Below are 23,013 nucleotides of genomic sequence, written 5' to 3'. Positions count from 1 at the left end.
ACAGGGGGAGGTAGTACACTATTCATCTTGGCATAGGGACCACACAACAGAGGGAGGTGACTGGTCTCAGTTGTGAAAGTAGCTGGCTAGATATCCTGGGAACAAGAAAGGCTGCCAGTTTGTTCCCAAAGGCTGGCTAGCATCCAAGTAAGTACTGTAGAAGCAACCTACTACCACTTGAGGCTTTACACAGTAAATCAGGATCTCTTTGAATGTGGGAAAGGATTTCTCCCTTACCCTACTGTAATCCCATGAAGGTGCAGATTTGTGGGGAGTGGAATCTTCATGTGTCTGGAACAAGTGCTCCTAAGGCTTAAATGTGGAGCCAGCCTGTGGAGCAAGGGAGGGATGGAGCGAAAGAGTCTGAGCCTCTTTCCTTGGCGGAGCAGGGTTTATAGCTGATGATCAGAAGGCACAATTCCCATTCCGCTGCTGCCTGAAATCTGAGCCCTTTTCCTGGCAGAAGGCCCTTGGGCTGAAAGCCAGACAGGCACATCTTCCATTAGGCTGCAGCCTGAACACAAGGACTAGGATTCTCCACATGCCTGGATATGCTGCAGGGTGCAGGAGGGACGGTGAGCATGACAGAACACTGTGAAAAAGGCACTGTATAGGAGAAAAGCCCCAGCAAACACTCTCTCAGGGGAAGTATGCAAAAGACATACTTCCCTTTGCCTTTCTGGGAACCAGAGTCTTGGACGTTTGTAGGACTTACCCCTGAGTATAAAGAGAATCCCCCAATTCATAGTAGGAGGAGGGGAAGCTGTATAGGTGCCCTGCTTCTTTCCCCAGGGAACTGAGGCCGCACTTCAGTATCTCGGGGGGAAGGGGCGGGCGCCTCTGGATTCTTTCAGGGTTTATTTTCCTCCTCCAGTTCAGTTCTGTTCCAGGACTTACCCTCTGAGAGTGCTGGATAGCTTCCTCCCTATCCTTAGACACTTTCCCCAAAAGCTCAGAAATACCTGATTGAGCTTTTCTGTATTGGAGCTGCAACTCCTCAGGGAACGGTGGGGATGTGACATGTGGGACCAACTCTGAGCCCCGTACCCTGGCAGTGCAAGAAGGCACTGGCTGGCTGGGAACATGCAGGGCATAGTTCACCCTCTCTAGATTCTGTAAGTGTTGCTTCACATAAGGAACACCACTTAGATTTAAGCCAGGTGTTTGTAGGACAGCTCTGCCATAACTAAGTGGGTGCAGAGGAGTTCATCAGGGAGGCACTGCAGTGTCAGGTCCACCAATGTTGTTATTTACATGATCCGGGGGTCGAGGAGAAGGAGGAGGAAGATTCTAAGTTGCAGCTGCACAAAAAAAAGTAAAATAAAGGTTTTAAAACAAAATGGTCGGGAGAAACTGAACTGCCAATTTTTTCCACGGTCAGAGGCAGAAAATCTGGTAAACTGAGCTGAAGGGCAGAGCTTAGTCCTGAAGTCTCCAGCAACACTGGACTGCCTTTGAGTTCCATGGGTGGGGGGATAGCCCATTACTAATGAATGAGGAGATAAGCTGTGCAACAGAATCAATATTTAAATAAATGATATTCTATTATTGTTTAACAGTGCAATTAAAACTGTGATTAATCACAATTAATTTTTTTAATCGTTTGACAGCCCGAGTTGTGACACCTAGGACACATATAGGTCCTATATAGTACCCGGGGAATTCTCCCGCAACCCCTAAGAGACTTTTTCTGGCCCGGGTATGCTGCTGCAGGAAGAAGCAGGGGACTGTGTTTTACTTTGAGATTATACTGATTAAGGAGTAGAGAATTTATCACAACTGTGGTTAGAGTATTAAAAAAAAGCCCCCCCAAAGAAACATGTTAACAAATATTAAAAATCCATACATTATAAAAATCACGATGATAAATGACATTCTTTCAAAGTGAAAAAAGGAAGAAAAAAGTATAAATGTACATTAATTAATGTACATTTATAACATAATAAAATGTCCAAAGAATATCAGCAAAATGTTCAAAGCTACTGTTGACTTTCAGTAATTTTTGCCTTCAAAATTGGAACTACTGGGGCCATATTGTGCTGAAAGTTTTTAAACAGCGCTCCACGCTGGAATAAACTGAGAGTTTGGCTTAAAAATCAATTACACAAGATAAGCGAGATATAATATTGTGAATTATGGAGCATGATGGACTTGTAACACAGTGTATAAAAGAGAATACATACATCAACAATCAGGAAGTCCAGCCAGCACCAGGCATTAGTGAAATAGGTTTGAAAACCATAAGCCACCCATTTTAGAAGCATTTCCAGAATGAAGATGTAAGTGAAGACCTTATCAGCATATTCCAGCATGGTCTTGATAGTCTTGCGCTGTTCAATGTATATGTCTTCAAAAGCCTGTGAACAAAATATTTGTATATGAAGTGCTTATATGACTTAACAATTTGCTATGTAAGTCAAAGGAGCTGAGAAAAATATCCAGTATGCTTTTTTTGTAAGGTGGTGTGCATATAACAGACCATAGTTTCCCCACTATCCACACATACTTTCTCTTCCCAGTTAGAACAGGAGGCACCATTTCTTCTTCACTTTTTATAACACATTCCTTCCTTTCAGGCCTATTATTAGAGCCCTGGAAATCCGTGGACCATTTCTCCGGATTGTGGCTTGGATGCGGATACAAATTTTGTATCCACACAGGGCTCTGCAGCATACACTCTCCCAAATGGAGCAGCTGTCACCCAGCCCTCAGGCTCCAGCTCGTCTCTCTGAATTATGCAGCAGCAGGCTGTAATATGTGGCTATAGCTTGTTGGGCATTCTGCTCGGGCAGAGAAGGTAAACTACAACTCCCAGAAGGCGGTGCAAACATATGCTCCTATGGCGAGCCAAGCGCCAAGTGCATTAGAGTTGTCGTGGCTGTGTAAGGGTGTCTGAGCCCCACACTGGAGGGCAGTGCTGCACACGAGGTCCCAGGACTGTAGCTTCCCTGGCTGGAGAGGGAAAAGAGGTATGGTGGGAGCAGAGTGGGCGGCGAGGCAGGAGGTCTCTGTGGAGAAGTGGGGGGTGGTTAGGCGTCGGGGATTTGGCACAGCCTTGCATCACTGGTGCACGGTGACCTGTGGAGCTGTTAGTTAGAGCCCTGCAAATCCATGGATATCCGCTTTATATCCGCAGAGATCCACATCCGCGAATAGCGGATATCCACAGAGAATTTTTGTGGATCGGAGTACAGATATACATTTGGTATCCGTGAAGGTCTCTATTATCACATTCAGCCAAGATGAATGATGATCCAGAAAGCTCACTCCAGTAGAGCTCTTTGAATCTCAAACTCCTTTTCCTTTTCCCCTAGATAATAATAACTTGTTGACATTGGGATCTGAACTCTGCTAGCTACAACTATGTGTCAACATAGTTACTGCAAGCAAGATCTAGTCCTGACTATTGTGGACAGGGATTTTCTGATAACCACACCAATGAAACCAAGCTGTATAGATTAACTAGCAAAGCAGTCTTCAGCATGATTTTATAACAGCTCTCAGGCAAAACTCTGTCCACATTTGTCAGGGAACCTGTGCAACAAACCTGCCAATAACACATGCATTTAAGCACAATTGTAGCTAGTACAGTATATTCTATACTTAGTATGGAGCATTAACTATTGAAGCGTTTATGCAATACACCTGCTTTAATTCCAGCCTGGAAACTAAACATTTGAATGAATCACTTCTGCACCTGAGACCTCCATATGATATTTCAATCTGCTGATGGTGCATCCTGGGTCAGTTGTAGTTCATTTATATATTACAGAAGCAGAGGGAAACTAACAATTCATATTCTATTTCTGTTTAAGGAAAATAAAGAAAAAAGTCATTAGCAGATAAAGAGTAAGTGAAGATATTTTGATGCGTGGCTCATATATCTAGGTTCCTATTTCAATATACAACTGATATTCAATCCTTCATGCTTGTTGCATTTATAGCCATCAAGAACTTCTATATATACTACTTTAAATGCCAAATGTTTCTTTAGACAACTTCTGTGGAGATATGATGACATTTCAGAATTGGGATTTTTTTTCAGTGGAAGAAAAACTATGCTAAAGATATCTATATGATTAATCACAGTTCTAAAGCTTAATGTTAACATATATATCAATTGTTTCACATTACAATTACCAGAGCACCACTGCTGAGGAGAATCATGAAGACAATGAAGGTCTCAAACCAGTTGTGTTCAACTATCTTGTAGCAGGTTTTCCTAAGATTCCACCATATTTTTCCTTTCCCATCTTCTGTGCTGACTTGACAGCACTTGAACTTCTGTACACAGCCTGGTAAATGTGATATTAAGTTGTGAGACACGGAAATAAGATAATAATGTATTCTGAAGCCTTAATTAACTGATATTCATTTGACTAACTCTAGAGTTATTCTAAGGGATGTTTGTAAACAAGTGTCCCCCTGAATTCTTCAGCACATTAGTCTCACTTTTTGCAGGAAAAATAAGATTTATGTAACATATTTTAATACCACCTATTAGGCACCATTGGAACCTGCAGAGCTGTATGCCTGCTGCAACACCTCTGAAGGGGATACTAATGCAAAAGGGAACTGGGAGCATAATCAATACCCCCTCTTGCTAGTTACTAGTACTGTTGGTGAGGAATAGTTTATGGAAGCAAAACACTCCACTAGACAACAATTTGCATCACTCACCTTCTGTAAAACAGGCTTCTGGTTCAAGAGCTTCTTCAGGTTCTATCTCTGGCTGTTCTCCTTCTTGAGGAAGTCCAATATCAACTGTACTACCTTCAGATGAGCTGGATGCATTTAGCTTCTGTAAATAAAAGCCCACATAACTGTTTTTTAACCAATACGTTTATTTTAAACAGAAAATTAATATTTGTAATGCATAACAAAATACTCTGCATGTATTTTAGTGCTCTTAAGTTAAAAGCATATTACATATGTAATGACAAATTGCTTTACTACAGGCAAGGTCACAAGATTAGAAATGAGATCACATGGATTTTTTTCCTAGTGAAAGTATTCTAATACCTTCATACAGGGAGTCACCAGAATAATTTGGCTATTTTCTGCACCACATATGAGAATTTTGAAATGAAATTTCAATACGGTTAAAATTAGGTGCCCTCTGTACATTGTGCTATTAGGTTATACCAATCATGTTACTGTATTGTAGATTATACCTGTGATACTCAGACTGAGGCTCCCGAGCCACAAGTGGCTTTTTAATGTGTCTCTTGCAGCTTTTTGCAGCACATATTATAACACTCTGTGATTTAAATATTAACCAGTTTAAGTTATCAACCAATCAGAATGTTTTTACTATATTATTAACCAACTAACTGTAGTTGATAAAATAATAAAACTGAGTCAGTCATTTTGCTGTGAGAATAATATATAGATATATCATATATATGAAAACTAAATATTTCCCCATCATACTGTTTAAATATGAATATCGTATATACTCGTTCATAAGCCAAATTTTTTTAGTAAAAAAGGGAAGCATCAGAGAAGGGGGTTGGCTTATGAACGGGTATAGAGAGGGAGAGAGGTCAGACACAGCCCCTCCCCCAAACAGAGGGGGCAAGGAGAGGCAGCACAGCCAGCAGAGCCAGAAGGGAAGAGGCGGGGCCAGAGTCTCTCTGCTTCTGGCCACGCTGCTCTCCCCACAGCTTCCAAAGCAACTGCAGCTCCGGGGCTGGCAGGCTGCGGAGCCGCCACCCGGTCTGGCCTGCCGGAGCATGCTGCAGCCACACCATCAGGCCCACTGCAGCAGCTCCGCCCAGGCCAGAGACATCTTCCCCTGGCCCTCCCCAGCTAAGGTGGGAAGGGATGCGGAGAGTGTGGGGGTCCCAGGCTAGGGGTGTAGTCATGTGGGGGGTGGTCACAGGGGTTACTCCCCTGACCCCCAGCTTCTCCCCCCCAAAAAATTTCCCCAACAGTTGCTGTCCTGGCCCGTCAGGGTAAGCAGCTGGCACGCCGGGACACTTTGTTTACTTAGATTTACCTCCGTGCCTGCGGACGCTCGAGGTAAACAAACCATCTCAGCCTGCCAGCAGCTTATCCTGATGGCCTGGGAGCCAAAGTTTGCTGACCCCTGAATTATAGCGTCAGCTTATCAATGAGTCATAAAAATTTTCCATTTTGACTTATCCATCTTACGGGGGGGGTCGTCTTATAAACGAACCATACTTATGATCAAGTATATATGGTATATAGCACTATAGTAAATGAAACAATGAATTCACATTACTGTGGCTCTTTTTAATAAATTGACCGCTAATTTGGCTCTGGAACCACTGAGGTCTGAGTATCACTGGATTATACTGTGGATAGCATATCATTTTCCCAACATTATGACCAAACCAATAGAAAGATGCGTAGCAGTATTTTCATGTCTAATGTAGATGGCATTCTATCAAATCTGTCAAATCTAAAAGTTGATATTTAAACTTTTTCATCTCATTGACATGAAAACACATATTACCAGTTGTTTATATGTACTTTTAAAGTTTCTAGATTTTCAAAAGAACAGCACATTAATTTTAGAGCAATAGCCATTATTTTGCATTCTCTTTTGCCAATGCACTTATATAGTCTATTGTGCATTTTGAAACTACTTGTTACTCTGGTACAGTACACATATATGTCCAGTTAATACATAAGTAAGCAGAGATATTCATACTTTTAGGATAGCTGAAATGAAATCAAACACTTTTCAGAGAAAATTGTAATATAAGAATATTGTGTCAATGAACCAAAGTCAGTGATGTAATCCAAATCTTCAACTTTGTTCTTTTAGGCTAGGATATCATATGGTTATCAACGGACAAATGTGAGTACCATACTAAATAAAAGTAGTTTTTATCACAGCGTTCTATGACTTCTTACAATGTTATTACCATGTAGTGTATAACATCAGTAAAATGGCTGCATTGATAAATAGCTAATTTTATAAAAGGAATGATGTAAGCAGATTGAGAGTACATACTCATGTGGTGTTAATGTTAGACAGATGGTTGCTGCATTGCAGCATTAAAGACACCTTCTCTACTTCGCTGACACTTTTGAAGCTTAGGTTAGAGGCATTATTCCAAGGAAGAACGTTCTATTATTATGGAGCTTCACCGTTTTTTAGTGCTTGGAAAGAAAGTTAGTGAAAAGAAAACCATTTTATCTCCTGTTCATCTTAATTTGTGAATACAGAAAGCAGACATAAGCTTATAAAATATTTTAATGCTGAACACAAAATACAGTACATTCTTCAGGCTTAAAGAGAACTGATTTGCTTCTCACGTATTCTGGTTTTACGATGTTGTAATTCCACTGATTTCAATAGATTTATACCAGTGTAGTTTAAGAGGCATGTCAGATTTATAATCCTTTGAGCGTAGCTGTTATATTGGTGAAATCAAATTGTTTACTGTAATTATATGAAATTGATTGATTCCCACAATTAAAACTGTTACAATTGACCCATCTAGGATGCCCAGACTTTGGGCCAAAATTTGATCACTTTATTTAAGTAATCCAATTGAAGTCAAATGGGTGACTAGTATGAGGTGAATAATATTTGACGCTTTGATCATATTAGCAGATGTATTACTTTTGATTTAATTTTATATTGTCTTGTTTACAAATAAATCCTCCATTTCTAGCAAAACTATTTCTAGCAAAATATTTAATAATGCTGCATAAAGAAAATACACTAGGAAAACATAAATGTATTAGAATTTTTGCTTTTCAGGAAATCTTGGTTTCCTTAAATCAAGATTACCTTATCTTTCTGCAATATGCATGATTTACAAAGATCCCTTATTTGAATGGTGTCTGAAAGTGCTAAGCAAGTTAGCATCTAACATGCCGGAGTTTGCTACTGCCCAGAGGATAGACAGCAGTCTAACCAGTGCAAATTTTGAGTGTACAGCCTATATGCAGGACTGTTAGTTGATGAGCTGCAAACTTAAAAAAAAAAAAATGCAGGAACCTCCAAACTACATAGCAGAGATACTAGTGTCCATGATTAAATGCTACAAAATAAAATATTTCAAAATCTCATAGGACACTGATTGTATTGTGGGGACTGTTTTGTACTATGCTCTCTGTGGAAATTGTAATAATGATTACAGATTCAAATATTCAGGAATTTTAAGTTCGGTGGTGCAGTAGCATTTTCAGGTATTGTTGTAGGAAAGGGGGATGCAGACAACTCTTCACTCAGAAAACTTTAAAGGTAAATGTGTAAGTGCTGTAACCCATCCTGGGCAGATATATCAATCAGAAATGGCCCAGTATATATGATACAGTGGATGGTCCTAGAGCCTTCCAAGTAGGTGCTTTGCGCTAACTGTGGGGGGAAGTGACCATTTGGAACAGGTCTGTAGAATCTGGGAAGCTAATGGAAATTCTGTGAGCAGTTTAGGGTCAGGATGGAACCCAGAGTGACTAGTTCTGCTAATTTAAAATAAATTAGTGGTATCTGAAATGTCTGGTACTAAACTGGACAAGGATATTGAAATCTGCAACACTAAAAATATATCACTTTTTTCTTACAATTTTCAAATTATACAAAGAGGTGTAATGGTCAGTTTGTCTTATTTTTACCTAAACCTGTTCTCTTGTGTGTTCCCAAAGGAAGACTTACTGTATTCTTAGGGATATATGGATAAATGTTCTCCTATAAATTCAGGATCTTTTCTCTTTCTACAAGTCTTTCTTCCATTTCCAAACCCTACAGATAGCTTAGTATCTCAAAGAAGTGGACAGAATCTTTTCACATGCACAATATGAATGTACCCTATGGGACATAAAAAAATTACTTAGCTGATTTTCACTCATCTAAACTTGCCCAGTCATAATGGAAGACACAATTTTCTTCTCAATATCAAAAATACACAATGTTAACTGCAGCTCAGGCTCACTTGAGTGGTACAGAAATAGCTGAATCAGGATAATCTCTGAACTCCTCTCCTTGTCACCTCTAGCAGTGCTGACTTTTTCAGGAGTTCTCTGTCCACTGGCCTTAATGCTTAGCAAACAACATATGGAAAGGCTTACAGTGATGAGGACTTGACATGGACTTAACTTCTTTGATTTCCATGACCTATACCTTATGGACAAGGCTTAGAGGAAGTCCTGCAGGTGTGAAAAATTATTTCAGAGTGTATTGTGCATGTTATTTCAATGGAATATGGGTGCCTAACTCCTTTAGGCTTCTTTGAAAATCCAAGCCTATGCATATAAGACTAAATTCTGGCCTCCTGTCCATCCATGACCTTCACAGGGGAGTCAGTGGGAGTCCTATCCCCAGATATGTGATCAGAAATCACCCAGTGTATTCTTTATGAAGATACATATATCAAATTTGCTGGAAATAGATATTGTGCAACACAAATCATCAAAGTAACAGAATTTAATAATTACATGAATTCAATTAGTATTCTAGTGTAATATATGCAAAATTACAGAAAATGCATTTTTGACACAGCAGTTTAGCTATTGTGAAATACTGCCTCTATAATGGTAAACTGACGAGTAAAGGGCCAGATTCTATAGTTCTCAAGTAAGGGCCACAGAGTTTGGCTTACTGTGAATACCAATTATCAATTTCAGGAAAAACCATAAATAAGATAAACGTCAAAGTATATTCCAAGTACATACATTTATACCATAGCATAAAATTACCTCTTAATAATACAATAAATAAATAACATTAAAATCAAGGAAAATACTCTCTTTGTACACTGTGGAATTACATTAAGATTTTACTTGCATCATTCCAACCTGGGCAGCATTTATAGCAAAAATGCTGCAGCAATAGCAGAGCAAACAAAAATTATGAATTGGTTAAAAAGATAAATTGAAGTTTGAAAAATCTATTGTTCATTTTTGTAAAAGGAAAGTAAAGAGCTTAGAAACTCATCCATTGTGAAATGTGTTAATCCAGAAGGTCATTGCAAGAATGAATAAGTTCTTATCACTGAAGTTACATGAGTTTTATTCTGTAAATATTTTAAAGACTGTTAGATAACTCAAAATGGAAGATTAGGGATAACCAGGATGAGAAGAGAACAAAATGATCAAGCAGAAACACAATATAGTATGACAATTAATTACCAGGAATATTAGCTATAAGTCTTTATTGATGTAGGGTAAGTATTTGAATTTTATGGATGGTAAATTGGGTCTTACTAGTCTCTTCTCACCGAAAATCTGGTATGCTTCTTGTAAAGAGCTGTAATTATAATCACATGAGTTAAGGTAGGCAGATTTACAGTCTGCTTACCAAAATAATGAACAGCACCAATAGCAGTTGGTATTTGAAACAAAACAAACATATTTTAAGTTGTCTTGTCCTACTGAGAGTTCTGTTACTCTTCCACTCTTGATGTCATAGAAGATATATTTCCATAATATGCTGTTCCTATATGTCTCAGACAAGGTTACTCTATCAACAACTATATAAAAACAATTACCCAACTGAAACTTACAATGAGTCAGTATTATCTGCAGAAGGGAAATTTTAACACTGATATGTTAAAATTATGTGTGAGAAAAGTTCTAAATATTGTAAAGATTACTCAACCCCTCTGTGTGTCTGTGTTTTTTTCATGTTGCGTTTTAATTGTGGCATTCTATATGGATGTTAATAAAACTAAGTACACATTAGAAGGTTGTTTATGAGGCAACATCTGCAGTAATTAAGATGTCAAACCATACAACTAAATTCAACAGGTCAAGAAAAGTTCAACATTCTTAAAAAAAGCAGTCACTGAAATGGCTCTCTAAAAATGGGATGGTTTAAAATTCCATAACACAAATAGCAGCTTTCAGTAACAGCCATTTTGCAGGTAAACAGCTAAATCCTATTCTTGCATGAGGCAGATGACACAGGGTTGCGAAAGAATGTTGCATTACTCTATCTCAGTGGTTCCCAAACTTGTTCCACCGCTTGTGCAGGCAAAGCCCCTGGTGAGCCGGGACGGTTTGTTTATCTGCCGCGTCCGCCGGTTAGGCCGATCGCAGCTCCCAGTGGCCGCGGTTCGCTGCTCCAGACCAAAGGGAGCTGCTGGAAGCGGTGGCCAGTACGTCCCTCGGCCCGTGCTGCTTCCAGCAGCTCCCATTGGCCTGGAGCAGCGAACCGCAGCCACTGGGAGCCGCGATCAGCCAAACCTGCAGACGCGGCAGACGCGGTAGGTAAAGATACTGGCCCAACCTGCCAGGGGCTTTCCCTGCACAAGCGGCGCAACAAGTTTGGGAACCACTGCAGTCTATCTGTATCCAGCACAACACCCTGGCACAAGTCAGGCCACTACCACACACTAACTTGTGCTTTAATATGTGGGGCACATTTTGGTATTAGCCTGGTTACTGCAGATGACAGCATACTGCAAGTCAGGTTGGGAGCAAGACATCTGTCCCCTAACTTGTAGACTGTGCCTGCTAATTTATAATCTAGGCATACCTCCAAGGCATCCAATAACTTCTTTCTCTGCACACCAGTATTCCGAAGAACTACATTTAGTCCACATTTTATACTGGACAGCATATATGCTGCCCTTTGTGATGCAATGCATCCCTAGATACAAACAAATTAATTATCAAAGACAAATTTTACCTTTGTTAACATACCTTTGGATATGTTAACAAGCCCATTTTGATCCTTATCAAATACTGAATTTCTATGTTTGAGAAAGTATGTAATCACTCAGGTTACAATAAACATATCAGAGTTAACTGTTAGGGTATATCTACACTGTAGCTGGAAGCATGCTTCCCAGCCCAGGTAAACAGATTCGTATTAGCTCTGCTTGAGCTAGCACACTGAAAAATGGCAGTATGGACACTGCAGCATCAGCATCTGAGCTGAGCGGCTAGTCTGAGCCACCACCAGTGCCACAACTATCATAATGCTATTTTTAGCCTGCAGGTTTGAGCGGTGCAAGATTGAGTCTGTGCAGCTGAAAGGAGAGAAGTGTATCCTGCTGCAGTGGAGACGTGCCCTGTAACACTATGTTCAAAAGTCAGGCTGCTCAACTGGAAGTTACAAAGAGAGAATGTTTTTTTCCTGAATAGCAAACTAAGAAAATTATCGTGATTCAGTGGTGTCTACTTTGACTTTTGATATACAGACACCTTCCCTCCTACTTTTCATATAATATATGAAAGATACAAAAAAATACTTACATAATGTTTAAAGCATCATTATCCTGGTCAGCACACATAGGTATCTTTAAAATTTCACATTTACCAGTAACACCTTAAGTCATGCTTCAATTAGCAATACGATACAAGAGGAACAGCTCTTAGTTTAGGTTTTTAAATAAAAATGAAAAGTTGAAAGCAGTCTGGCCACGGGGGAAGGATTACAAAATGTAGCAACAGAGTCTATCAAGAGCTTTTAGATATGATTTATTTTTTGAACCTCACACACGCCTCACGGATTTATATAATTTTGCTTCACTTACATCCAGGCCCCTTTGAACTTTTAGCTTTTATTATTTATTTATTTATTTATTTTTAAAATGCTAAACTGGGAGTGATAAACAGCTCTGAGTTTAACTTTTTAAAATAAACATCTGAAATTTCACAATTGGCCAGGATCTGTTGAACAGCTGCTGAAATCAGGTTGAAAGGGACTGAGGAACCAAAGAGTAGAACAAGAGGGAGTAGAAAGATGGTGCAGAGAGACCCTGTTTTTTTAAAATAAACAGCTTTTTCCAAAAACCTGCAGAAAAAATATTTAAAATAACTGAAACAATAGTTTCCTCATTTCTCATTTTTAACCCAACTTACTTATGTAAGAGTTGCATGGATACCAATAGGTAAATGAGATGATCTGTGATGAAAATGGTGATGTTATATCCAAATTGATACAATCAATTTCAATACAGCTATATCACAAACTAAAAAGGCCAAATGGCTAAAAAGAATTTAACTTTAGACCCTGAGGTCCAGTTTCTAGTTTCAGTGTGCACCATTGCAACTCTGCCACTATAACGAAAAGCAGAATTTGTATGTCATTCTTTATAGCCCCAATATACCATGGCATAACAATTCTGTCAGTTCAAAGAAATGGGAGATCACCACTAAAAGCAAATTAGTAGATATTGACTATGGCTGGGCAAATACCATAAAAACAATAAATGAGAATTCTTGTGATAAAACCACTGCTATGCTTTGCTGCTATTCATAACCCATTTGATCTGCCTATTTGTGAACATTTGGGCAACCACCAGGCATGAATAGCAGTTCAAATACATACAAAAGCATTCACACTGGAAATACTCTAAAGGCTTCTTTAAAAAACTGTTTAATTCGCAAAATCCAACATGAATGTTCATGGCTAATTCTCTAACAGAGAAAGGGGCTCCTGTTTATCAAGTTTAGATAATCTAATTGGGAGCAGAAACAATATCTTGTGATTAATTGACTGATCACATAGTGTGGAATTACAAAATACCAATATTCTGTGACCAATCTGTGAACAATCCATAGGGTTGAATTATTTTACACAAAATATTTATTAAACAATTATAATGAATCATTATAAAATCACAGACTGTTGTAAGATAAGGTATTCACCACACAAATTTCACCACCCCTAAATTCAGTCAATGTCCACATTTACAGTACATTTTGTGCTGTTCCAGATTGACTACAGCATCATATTGCTTCGTGACATAATAAATAGCATGGTAATGTTGAGTGGGTGAGATGGAGGACAGAACAAAAGAGGACATCCCTTGATTCAAAGTCAATAATACCTTGCTGATTAGAATTTTCGTTTTACTTGTGATTCAAAGATGAAAATATGTTCAGCTTCCTCACAACAGACAGTTTTATCACTTTCAGATTTTTTTTTTGCCAATTGTATAAATTAAAAGGCTCCACGATGATCAAAATGGGTTAGATTTTGCTCTCAGCTCCCTCTCTGCAATCCCAGACTTTGATAAGGGTATGTGCGTAATTGAGTATAGAACTGGTTTCCAAATGTTTGATTGGCAGAATATCAGTTTTGTGTAAGCTGTTTTCCCAGATGATGGTAACATACTTTGATTGGGTAAATTAAATTTAAATGTTATGCTATATGGTGCTTCTGTTACTGCATGATATAGTCCATAATAATTAAATTGCCTATACAAGATTTAGAAAACAACAAATATTTCTGAAGATAAAAAATATAAACAAACAATTACACACAAGTGGATGGTTATTTGAATTTGCAAATTACCTTAATTAAAAACTAAAATATAATAGCATAAGAAAATTCCAAAACATCAAGCAGCTTTCTATTATCAATATAACATACTCCTGGGCTTATTAAAAAGGTTCCTTTTTATGTTTATGAGAAACAATATTCTACTTGGTCCCTCTTATACCTTAGTTAAACTAAATCCCAAAACTTTGTCATCAAAGCTGGAAAACTTACATAGCATGCACTTCAAACATGTGTTAGAATATCATTAAAAAGTTCATAGATAAGTCAGGATCTGATTCATAAAGATACTGGGGGGTGCCAATCTTGCCTGACATGCGTTGATGTGAGTCACATGACTCAGCAAAGAGCAGTTTGAATGTTTCTACTATATTGCAATGGATGGGCAAGAAACATAGCTGAGTAGCATGCAGGCCAGTCAATATCCATTAGAAAATATATTTATATAATTATATATATTTATAACTTGTTGAGGTAACCTGTGTAAAAGTGGTGATACGTTGCTCTGCCTGGTTAAAAAAGCACCAGAGCTGCATTCTTGATTGATCCAGCTTGATTTTACGCCTGTGAGAAGTAAGAATTGTAGGAAATGAAGTTCAAGATACCAAGTATCTCTGCTTTTCTGCTCTGGAAACTCTTATACATTTGACTGATTAAAGACTTCAAACATTTATTTTAAGTACATTCAGAGACATATAATGAAATGTAAGAGTGTAAAATAATAAATGCTTTTTAGACCTCTGAATCCTGATTAAAATAAAAAATACATTATAACATGATTACAATAGCTCTAGAAGATGCCTCCATCTGTATTAAGAATTTTTAAAATATCAGATGAATATTTTTGATAAAATTATTATCCTGAAACCTACACTTTGGAGGGAAATCTAATGGATCACTATTTCTATGGCACCCATTGCCAGATTGTCTACAATCTGAGCCAATGTTCAACAAAGGAATGAAAAAATTCCTTTTGTATTCATTGGCTGCTGGATTGAGCCAGAGCACCAATATGTTATGTGATAGTAAGTTGGGGTCCAATTCTGGAAACCATCATTGACGTGAGTACTTCTTACTCATACTAGTAGGCCCATATATGTTAATTGCCATATTTGCAGGGAAAGCCGTGCAATCTGTGGCTAAATAACAGAGTAAAAGAGGAAATTAGAGACAAAAAGACATCTTTTAAAAATTGGAGGGCAAATCCTACTGAGGAAAATAAAAAGTAGAGTAAACTCTGGCAAGTCAAGTGTAAAAGTATAATTTGGCAGGCCAACAACGAATTAGAAGCGAAACTAGTAACAGACATAAAAACTAACAGCAAAAACTTTTTAAGTACATCAGAAGCAGGAAGACTACCAAACAGTCAGTGGGGCCATTGGACGATCAAGGTGCTAAAGGAGTACTCAAAGAAGCTAAATGAATTCTTTGCATCAGTCTTCACTGCAGAGGATGGATGTAAGAGAGATTCCTAAGTCTGAGCCATTCTTTTTAGGTGACAAATCTGGGAAACTGTCCTAGATTGAGGTGTCAATAGAGGAGGTGTTGGAACAAATTAATAAATTAAACAATAATAAGTAACCAGGACCAGATGATATTCACCCAAGAGTTCCGAAGGAATTCAAATGTGAAATTGCAGAACTACTAACTGTGGTATGTAACCTGTTGCTTAAATCAGCTTCTACACCAGATAACTAATGTGATGCCAATTTTTAAAAAAGGTTCCAGAGGTGATCCTGGCAACTACAGGCCAGTAAGCCTAACTTGAATACCAGGGAAATTGGTTGAAACCACAGTAAAGAACAGGATTATCAGACACATAGATGAACATGATATGCTGGGGAAGAGTCAACACAGCTTTTGCAAAGAGAAATCATGCCTCTCTACTAATCTACTGAAATTTTCTGAGGAGGTCAACAAACACGTGGACAAGGGTGATCCAGTGGATATAGTATATTTGGACTTTCAGAAACCCTTTGACAAGGTCCCTCACCAAAAGCTCTTAAACAAAGTAAGCAGTCATTGGATAAGAGGGAAGGTCTTGAAAAGATGGCAAACACAGGATAGGAATAGATGGACAGTTTTCACAGTGGAGAAATGTAAATAGCGGGATCACCCACAGATCTGTACTAGGAGCAATGCTTATTAACATATTTATAAATTATCTGAAATTGGTAAACAGTGAAGTGGCAAAGTTTGCAAACGATAACAAATTACTCAAGATAGTTAGGTCCAAAGCAGCTGCAAAGAGTTACAAAGGAATCTGACAACACTGGGTGTCTGCCTGGGCAACAAAATGGCAGATGAAATTCAATGTTGATAAATGGAAAGTAATACATGTTGGAAAACATAATCCCTACTATAGATATAAGACGATGGGGTCTAATTTAGCTGTTCCCATGCAAGAAAGAGTTCTTGGAGTCATTGTAAACAGTTCTCTGAAAACATCTACTTAATGTGCATCAGCAGCCAAAAAAGCTAACAGAATTTTAGGAACCATTAGGAAAGGGATAGATAATAAAACAGAAAATATAATGCCACTGCATGCAATTCTGGTTGCCCCATCTAAAAAATGGCATATCAGCTCTCGGCCCTACACACAGGCGCACATACACATTGGCTGGCTATCTTGTGGTACATTAAACACACAGTAAGGCCTTTGGGGAAAATAACAGGCAGTTGGCCCAAAACAGGGAGTTCTAAGGGCTCTACATTCTTGGCTTCATGATGCATTACAATTTCTACATATAGTGTGGCTATGACCAGTAACTTAACTGTAAAACAGCAGGAGTGAAATCTTGGCCCCACTGAAATCAATGCAGAGTTTTCCGATCAACTTCAATGCAGCAGGATATTTTGTTTTGCAGAGTCATTTACGGGAAAATACAAAAAAAGGGTGGGGCGAGCTTGACATGAAAATAGAGGGAATGTATTGAACAAAGATGTCATTTTTAGTCACTTTTCTGACCACAAATTCATCTTAGCAGAAATGTCCTCATTCTTCCTATAATAGAGCTCACAGTAGAGCAGAATCATCCAGAGAGGAGCACGAACTAGATTTAATTGGATAATTATTTTCTTTCCAAATTGACTGGCAGGGACTGCCACAGTATTAACAACAGTCCTCCCTCTGATGAGAACTGAAAGCGTCGTTTCTCTGACGTTACCATTCCTACCTGCATGGCAGCATGACATGTGCCACTGAGAAAGTCTCTGAACAATTATATTTGCAACACTATGTCCTTTGCAAAATATCATAAAAAGGTCTGATATATACCTCAGAAACACATTAATCTAATGAACCATTAACAGTTTTGAAATTTACAATCAGGGTTGATTTCTAGGCTAGCAGTTTGACACCTGGAAACTGACTTTATCTGACAGGAAACTGAAGCTTACTACTAAGTAGGAAAATGCTAGTGGGAAACTTGTGTCCCATTGTAAACAAAATAGAAACATTTAACAATATTTCAGCATATCAAGTTGAACCACATCAGAGTAATAAAAATATTTACAGAACTATTCCCTAGATTAATTTTTTATAACCTATAACCTTAAAATTGCAGTCTATTCTAATTACAAGTTCCAAATTACTTTCAGCAACGTGTCTGCAGAGTGTAAGAGCATTAATCCTTTCTATTAAAATCTCAAGCATGTAGCAGATTTTAGTACCTGAGTTACTGAGAGAAATTCATATCTAATGTCAGTGGGCCCAACTCTATTGATTGTAACAGAGTTGTACCCATTTACAAGGGTAAGAATTCTGTTAATTGTTTTCAAAGATTAGTGCTGTTCCCCCAGAAATGTAAGAGAAGAGGTTTATGAAACATCCTAGTTATATCCAAATGGATACTTACTGCCCTCTAAATATAACGCCATAGAAAAGAACACAAACCCTGAAGAATGAGGACGAAAGGAAAATACTGGCAAAACATAATTGTTAAGAATAATTTACACATCTATAATGCCTTTCATCTGAGGATCTGAAGGTGCTTGGCAATCATTAGTAAATAATACCTTACAATACTCCTGTGAAATAGGAAGCATTATACCCATCCTACAGATGGAAAAACTGGAGAGAGTCTTAATGACCTGCCCAGGGATATAGAGTGACTCAATGAAAGAGCTGGGAATAGAACCTAGAACCCGTGCTTACCAACTGTTCCATGATTTGATCCCTAGAGAATGATCCCTCCAGCAATTATATCAAAATTAAGTGTTACTGTACCCAGGATAAAAAGAAAAGGAGTACTTGTGGCACCTTAGAGACTAACAAATTTATTTGAGCACAAGCTTTCGTGAGCTACAGCTCACTTCATCGGATGCATTCTGCTACTCTGTACCCAGGATAGAAAGACAAGGTGAGTGAGGTAATATCTCTTATTGGTTCAACTTCTGCTGGTGAAAGAGACAAGCTTTCAAGCTACCCAGAGCTCTTCTGAAGAAGTTGGTCCAATAAAAGATATTACCTCATTCACCTTGTCTCACAAAAGTTTAACACCACTTTAAGATAAGGACAGAGAACTTCATTATCCCTAGGAAATGGAGTTAACCATCAGAACCTGTAGTTCACTAACCTTCCAGAAGTAGTAATATCAATGACTGAGAACAACTATCTTGAAGGAAAGCTAATACAAAGGACATTTCTGCAGAGGCTTACAGTTTGCTAAAGACCAGGTTAAGGAAACACCTAGATGCTGGAGATTTTAAATGAGGAAAATTACCTACTAAATAATTCATGAACACAGAGCAATCTTCTGCCTTACAGGATGAAGCTGAAATGCCTAACACTTTTAGTCTGAGAGGAGAAATACAGTTTAATAAGACTTATAAACCTGAGAAGAATAAAGAGAGGAGACCGTGTACAATTTAAGTGATTAATGAATCCACCAGGGAAACTTTTTACTACTGCATCTTGCCAAGAACCTCTATTACTTTACAGTGTAGAAGAAAATCTTATGAGTGGATGCCTTTCTTAGTTTAACCAAAACTCATTAGACGTGATTAAAGGGAACACATAACTTCCGAAGGATCAACAAATGGTCTAGATGAAAAGACAAAAAGACGTTGTGCTGATGTTAATGTAATACTTGTGGATGTATTTGAACGTTATTAATGGGCTTAGATGAAGCTGTCTATAGGAGCTGTCAATGGAGACAAGCCCATGAAAAGGATGTTAGGATGCTTTGCCGTGTCTTATCTTGTGTACAGCCCTTGTTATTAAGGGCTTGATCCTGCAAGGTGCTGAGCACTCTGTTCCCAATCCAGCAAATCACTTAAACAAGTGCTTTAACTTTGTGCTTAAAGATGAGTTGGAGGTGCTCAGTGCCTGGCAGCCTCAAGCCCTAGAGGAATAAAGGAAAAGCATATATAGATCTAATCCCAGACAGGATTTCCCAAGGGAAGATAGATGTTAATGCTTGTTTATTTAAGTTTAATTCATATTGTAGGAAAAGATCCAGAAAGGAAGATTAAAAAAAGAGAATCTGGTGGGAGCATGAGGGATCTTCAGAGTCCTGTACTTGGGAATCCATCCTGAGGACAAAGGACAGACTAGGAAAGCAAAAGTGGATGCCTGAGATACGTCTAAACAAGTGCTTTCAGCAAGAAACATAAACAGTGCAAGGCAAAAGGAAAGCCCCTCCATTAATATGTGGACCCCAATCTGGTATTTACACAAAATTATTTGGATTTGGGTGGGAGCTCAGAATAAGAAGTGGAGAGAGAGAGATGGGGGTTTATAAATGTACTATTAAGTACATGGTCCTGGTCTTAGTAGGACAAGTCACCATCTCAGAGTATTGATGTTCACAGAATTTTCTTTATCATCATTCATACAATAGTATCTAACACCTAATGCATCAAAGACAATTATAGTCAACACACAAATATGTTATAATACAATGGTAGTATTTTGATGTCCAATTTAATTCCTCATATGGAAAGTTCTATGTGTTTTACACAAATTAATAAATTTAGCTTGACAACACCACTGTAATTTATATAATTATTACTCCTACTTTACAGATGAAGAAACAGAGACAGACAGATTAAGTGACTTCTTCAGGATAACACAGAAAGTTTGCAAAGAACAAAACCCATGTCTTCTGACTCAGTCATGAGTTTGAACCATACAATGATCCTTTCTCCCTAAAATTCTAATAGAGCATATGGATCGCATCTATAGTTTGTTAGGTGTAAGCTAAAGAGGATTTTGAGAATCTTATTTCAGGGAAAATGTCTGGAAACATGGAAAAACAGATGGCTCAAGGAGCAGGATTATACCAAGAAACTACATGATTTAGGTAGAGGAGGAGAAAGAACCTGTGTCACTGCTATCATGTGACCATTACTGAGTCTCTCAGTGTTAGAAAGACTTTGATAAGCTTAGTAGTAAACTTGGCTGATCCTCTGGAAGCAGTGAAAGCTCTGAAATAGATCATCATGGAATGATGCACCAACCAGACCTCTTAGAAGGTGCTTGAGGGGGAATGTTTCTTTTTCTTCTTTAGTGCAGATTAGAATGGAATAGAATAGTTCAACAGATATATGTCCTATGTTTGTACTTAGGACATGTAGGACGCTTAGAGGGATAATAATAAACCTTACAATGTTCGAGGTCTATATTAAACCACTTTTCCTGCTCTGCTCTATATTGAGCCACAATTTCAACAATAAAGTACAAACTAAGCACTCTTCTTAACAATTTTTAAATAAAAATATATTTGTAAAATGTGACAGTAAAGGAACTTCTCTAGAGAAACTGGAAAAAGTGGCTCCAGATTTGACACAGCCAGTGGGAAAAAGGAACTCAGGGTGAGCTATTAAATATTACACATACCCTCAGACTCAGGAATGAGAGGCTCATACATGGACACTTGTGACTTAAATTTTAATCTGTGGCAGGGAAAGTTATTGGATTCAAATGCCTCAACACTTGCACGATAAAGATGGGTGGCTGTGTGAAGCTGACTGATGTGGGATAAAAAGCTTCCAGACTTTGTTACCTCTAGGTCACTGGTTTAGATCTAGCCCTAACTGGTGATTGTTACCATCTGATGGCACTTCAGTGGTGTTCATGAAATGGGTCGATGGTCATAGTACAGAATCCAAGTGCTATATTCTGAAAAAAGCCACAGTCATCATTGGCACTCTTTTTGACAGTCTCAAAGAGGTCAATGATTGAACAGGAATGGAGATTGTTATTTCTATAAGTAGACCCTCCAGAATCCAGTTGAAATACTGAGGCACTGGTGGGGCAAGTGTGGGGAAATTTGCATAACTGTTGCATGTTCTATACTGGTTCTATGCATAAATCGAGGACTTCAATTTTGTGGGCTAGAAAATTGCCACCTTTTGCAATTATTGAATTGTCTTGATAAAATAAAAATGAAAAATAGAAATTAATCTTAATTTTCAAAAAGTGTCCAAAGTGTCTTTATTGTCACAATAAATAGAATATTCTACATCTTTCACATTTGAAACTTGCAACCTTCCATCAAGTTTCTTATATACTATTACAAGGTTGTATATGGTACTATAAAGGAATCAAACTTAGATAAATCAATGCTAAAATGGAATATAAAATCACAACTCATCTTGATAAATATAAAAATAGTCCTACCTCTTTGCTTTCCTCTAGATCTGACTCGCTGCTAAACTCTTCTGTATTTAAATTTTCAAAATCTGATTCCCCAACAGCAATTGGTACTGTCACAGTGAGGCTTGGATTGTTTATGAATGACATATAATCACTTTCATCGACGACATATTTTTCCACGCTGCTGCCTACGCCACTGGTAGTTCCATTCCCATCTTTAAGATAGTTAAGGTCTTTACCTATTTCTATGACAGTATGGTTGGAAATGCAGCTGTCTTTTTTGTTGTTTAGATCTTCAAGAGGCTTGATTTCATCTAAAGCTTTCTGCTTTCTAACAAAGGCTTTTTGGATGAATTCACGTGCTTTTCTTTTCACATAATCTATTCCCTTCTGAATCCTTGCCACTGCAATTTGGAGATTGTTCATTTCATTATCATCATCTGTAGCCGCAAGGTTGTCTGAACTAAATGAGCTCAGCAGTAAAGCCAGAAAGAGATTGAGCACCTAAAAGACAGTAAGGAGAAAACACAGCTGGATGTCTTATTATTTAAGTGATGACAGTAATTACTTTATGGCATGTTTAATTACATAACTTTTACTTCACGATTAGCAGTAATATCAAACTACCTAAAGGCCATTATTCCTAGTGTAGAGAGGCTGAGAGAGGGGTGGCAGTAGACCCACCCTCTGCCCTGAAGGGGAGCTATATAGGACTCACAGAGGCTACTCCATCCATTAGGAGGCAGTTCTGCAGTCATTCTGCAACATGGGGATGGGATAATTTCTTCCTCCCCTCCTCCACCATACATCTACCCAGCTTCTTAGGCTGAATACTTTGCAAACTGTTGACCTTTACTATTTAAGTAAATATGACAATCAGAAAAATAATATTCAGTAAATGCTTCAGAAATAAATACTCATACAGCGTAATGTATTGTGTTGAGAGTTCTGAGCCTAAAGAGTTATCCCTGAGCCTGTGTGTTCTGAGTGCTCAGAGCCTGAGTCATTTGTGATAATTACTTACATGCCCTAATGGTCTAGCCAATCCACAAACAAGTGTCTAACCAGGTGACCCCACGGCAGGTATATAGGATCCTAATGAAAGTAGCAACTCCAGTCTGCTCAGTGTCACTACCTTGTTGGGGATGCTCCCTGCTACCTGATGTAATGACGGACTGCTCCAGCTCGTGCTCCTGCTCAA

At 38.2% G+C, this 23,013-nt stretch overlaps 1 protein-coding gene across 5 annotated transcripts in view; it reads right to left on the bottom strand.

Annotated features, from left to right (window-relative positions):
- LOC125644821 (sodium channel protein type 2 subunit alpha) overlaps positions 1 to 23,013 on the bottom strand; it is a 128,706-nt gene that overhangs the window by 27,114 nt on the left and 78,579 nt on the right. For all 5 annotated transcript variants that reach the window (XM_075117908.1, XM_075117905.1, XM_075117906.1 and 2 more), the window contains 4 exons: positions 21,837 to 22,316; positions 4,681 to 4,801; positions 4,141 to 4,295; positions 2,184 to 2,357 (listed from right to left, as the gene is read on the bottom strand). In XM_075117908.1, coding sequence (XP_074974009.1) covers positions 2,184 to 2,357; positions 4,141 to 4,295; positions 4,681 to 4,801; positions 21,837 to 22,316 — 930 coding nt within the window. The remainder of the gene's footprint in view (positions 1 to 2,183; positions 2,358 to 4,140; positions 4,296 to 4,680; positions 4,802 to 21,836; positions 22,317 to 23,013) is intronic.

This window comes from Caretta caretta, chromosome 11, assembly GCF_965140235.1.
Source record: "Caretta caretta isolate rCarCar2 chromosome 11, rCarCar1.hap1, whole genome shotgun sequence".
In the NCBI taxonomy this organism is placed as follows: Eukaryota; Metazoa; Chordata; order Testudines; family Cheloniidae; genus Caretta; species Caretta caretta.
This window is presented reverse-complemented; position numbering and strand designations above follow the sequence as displayed.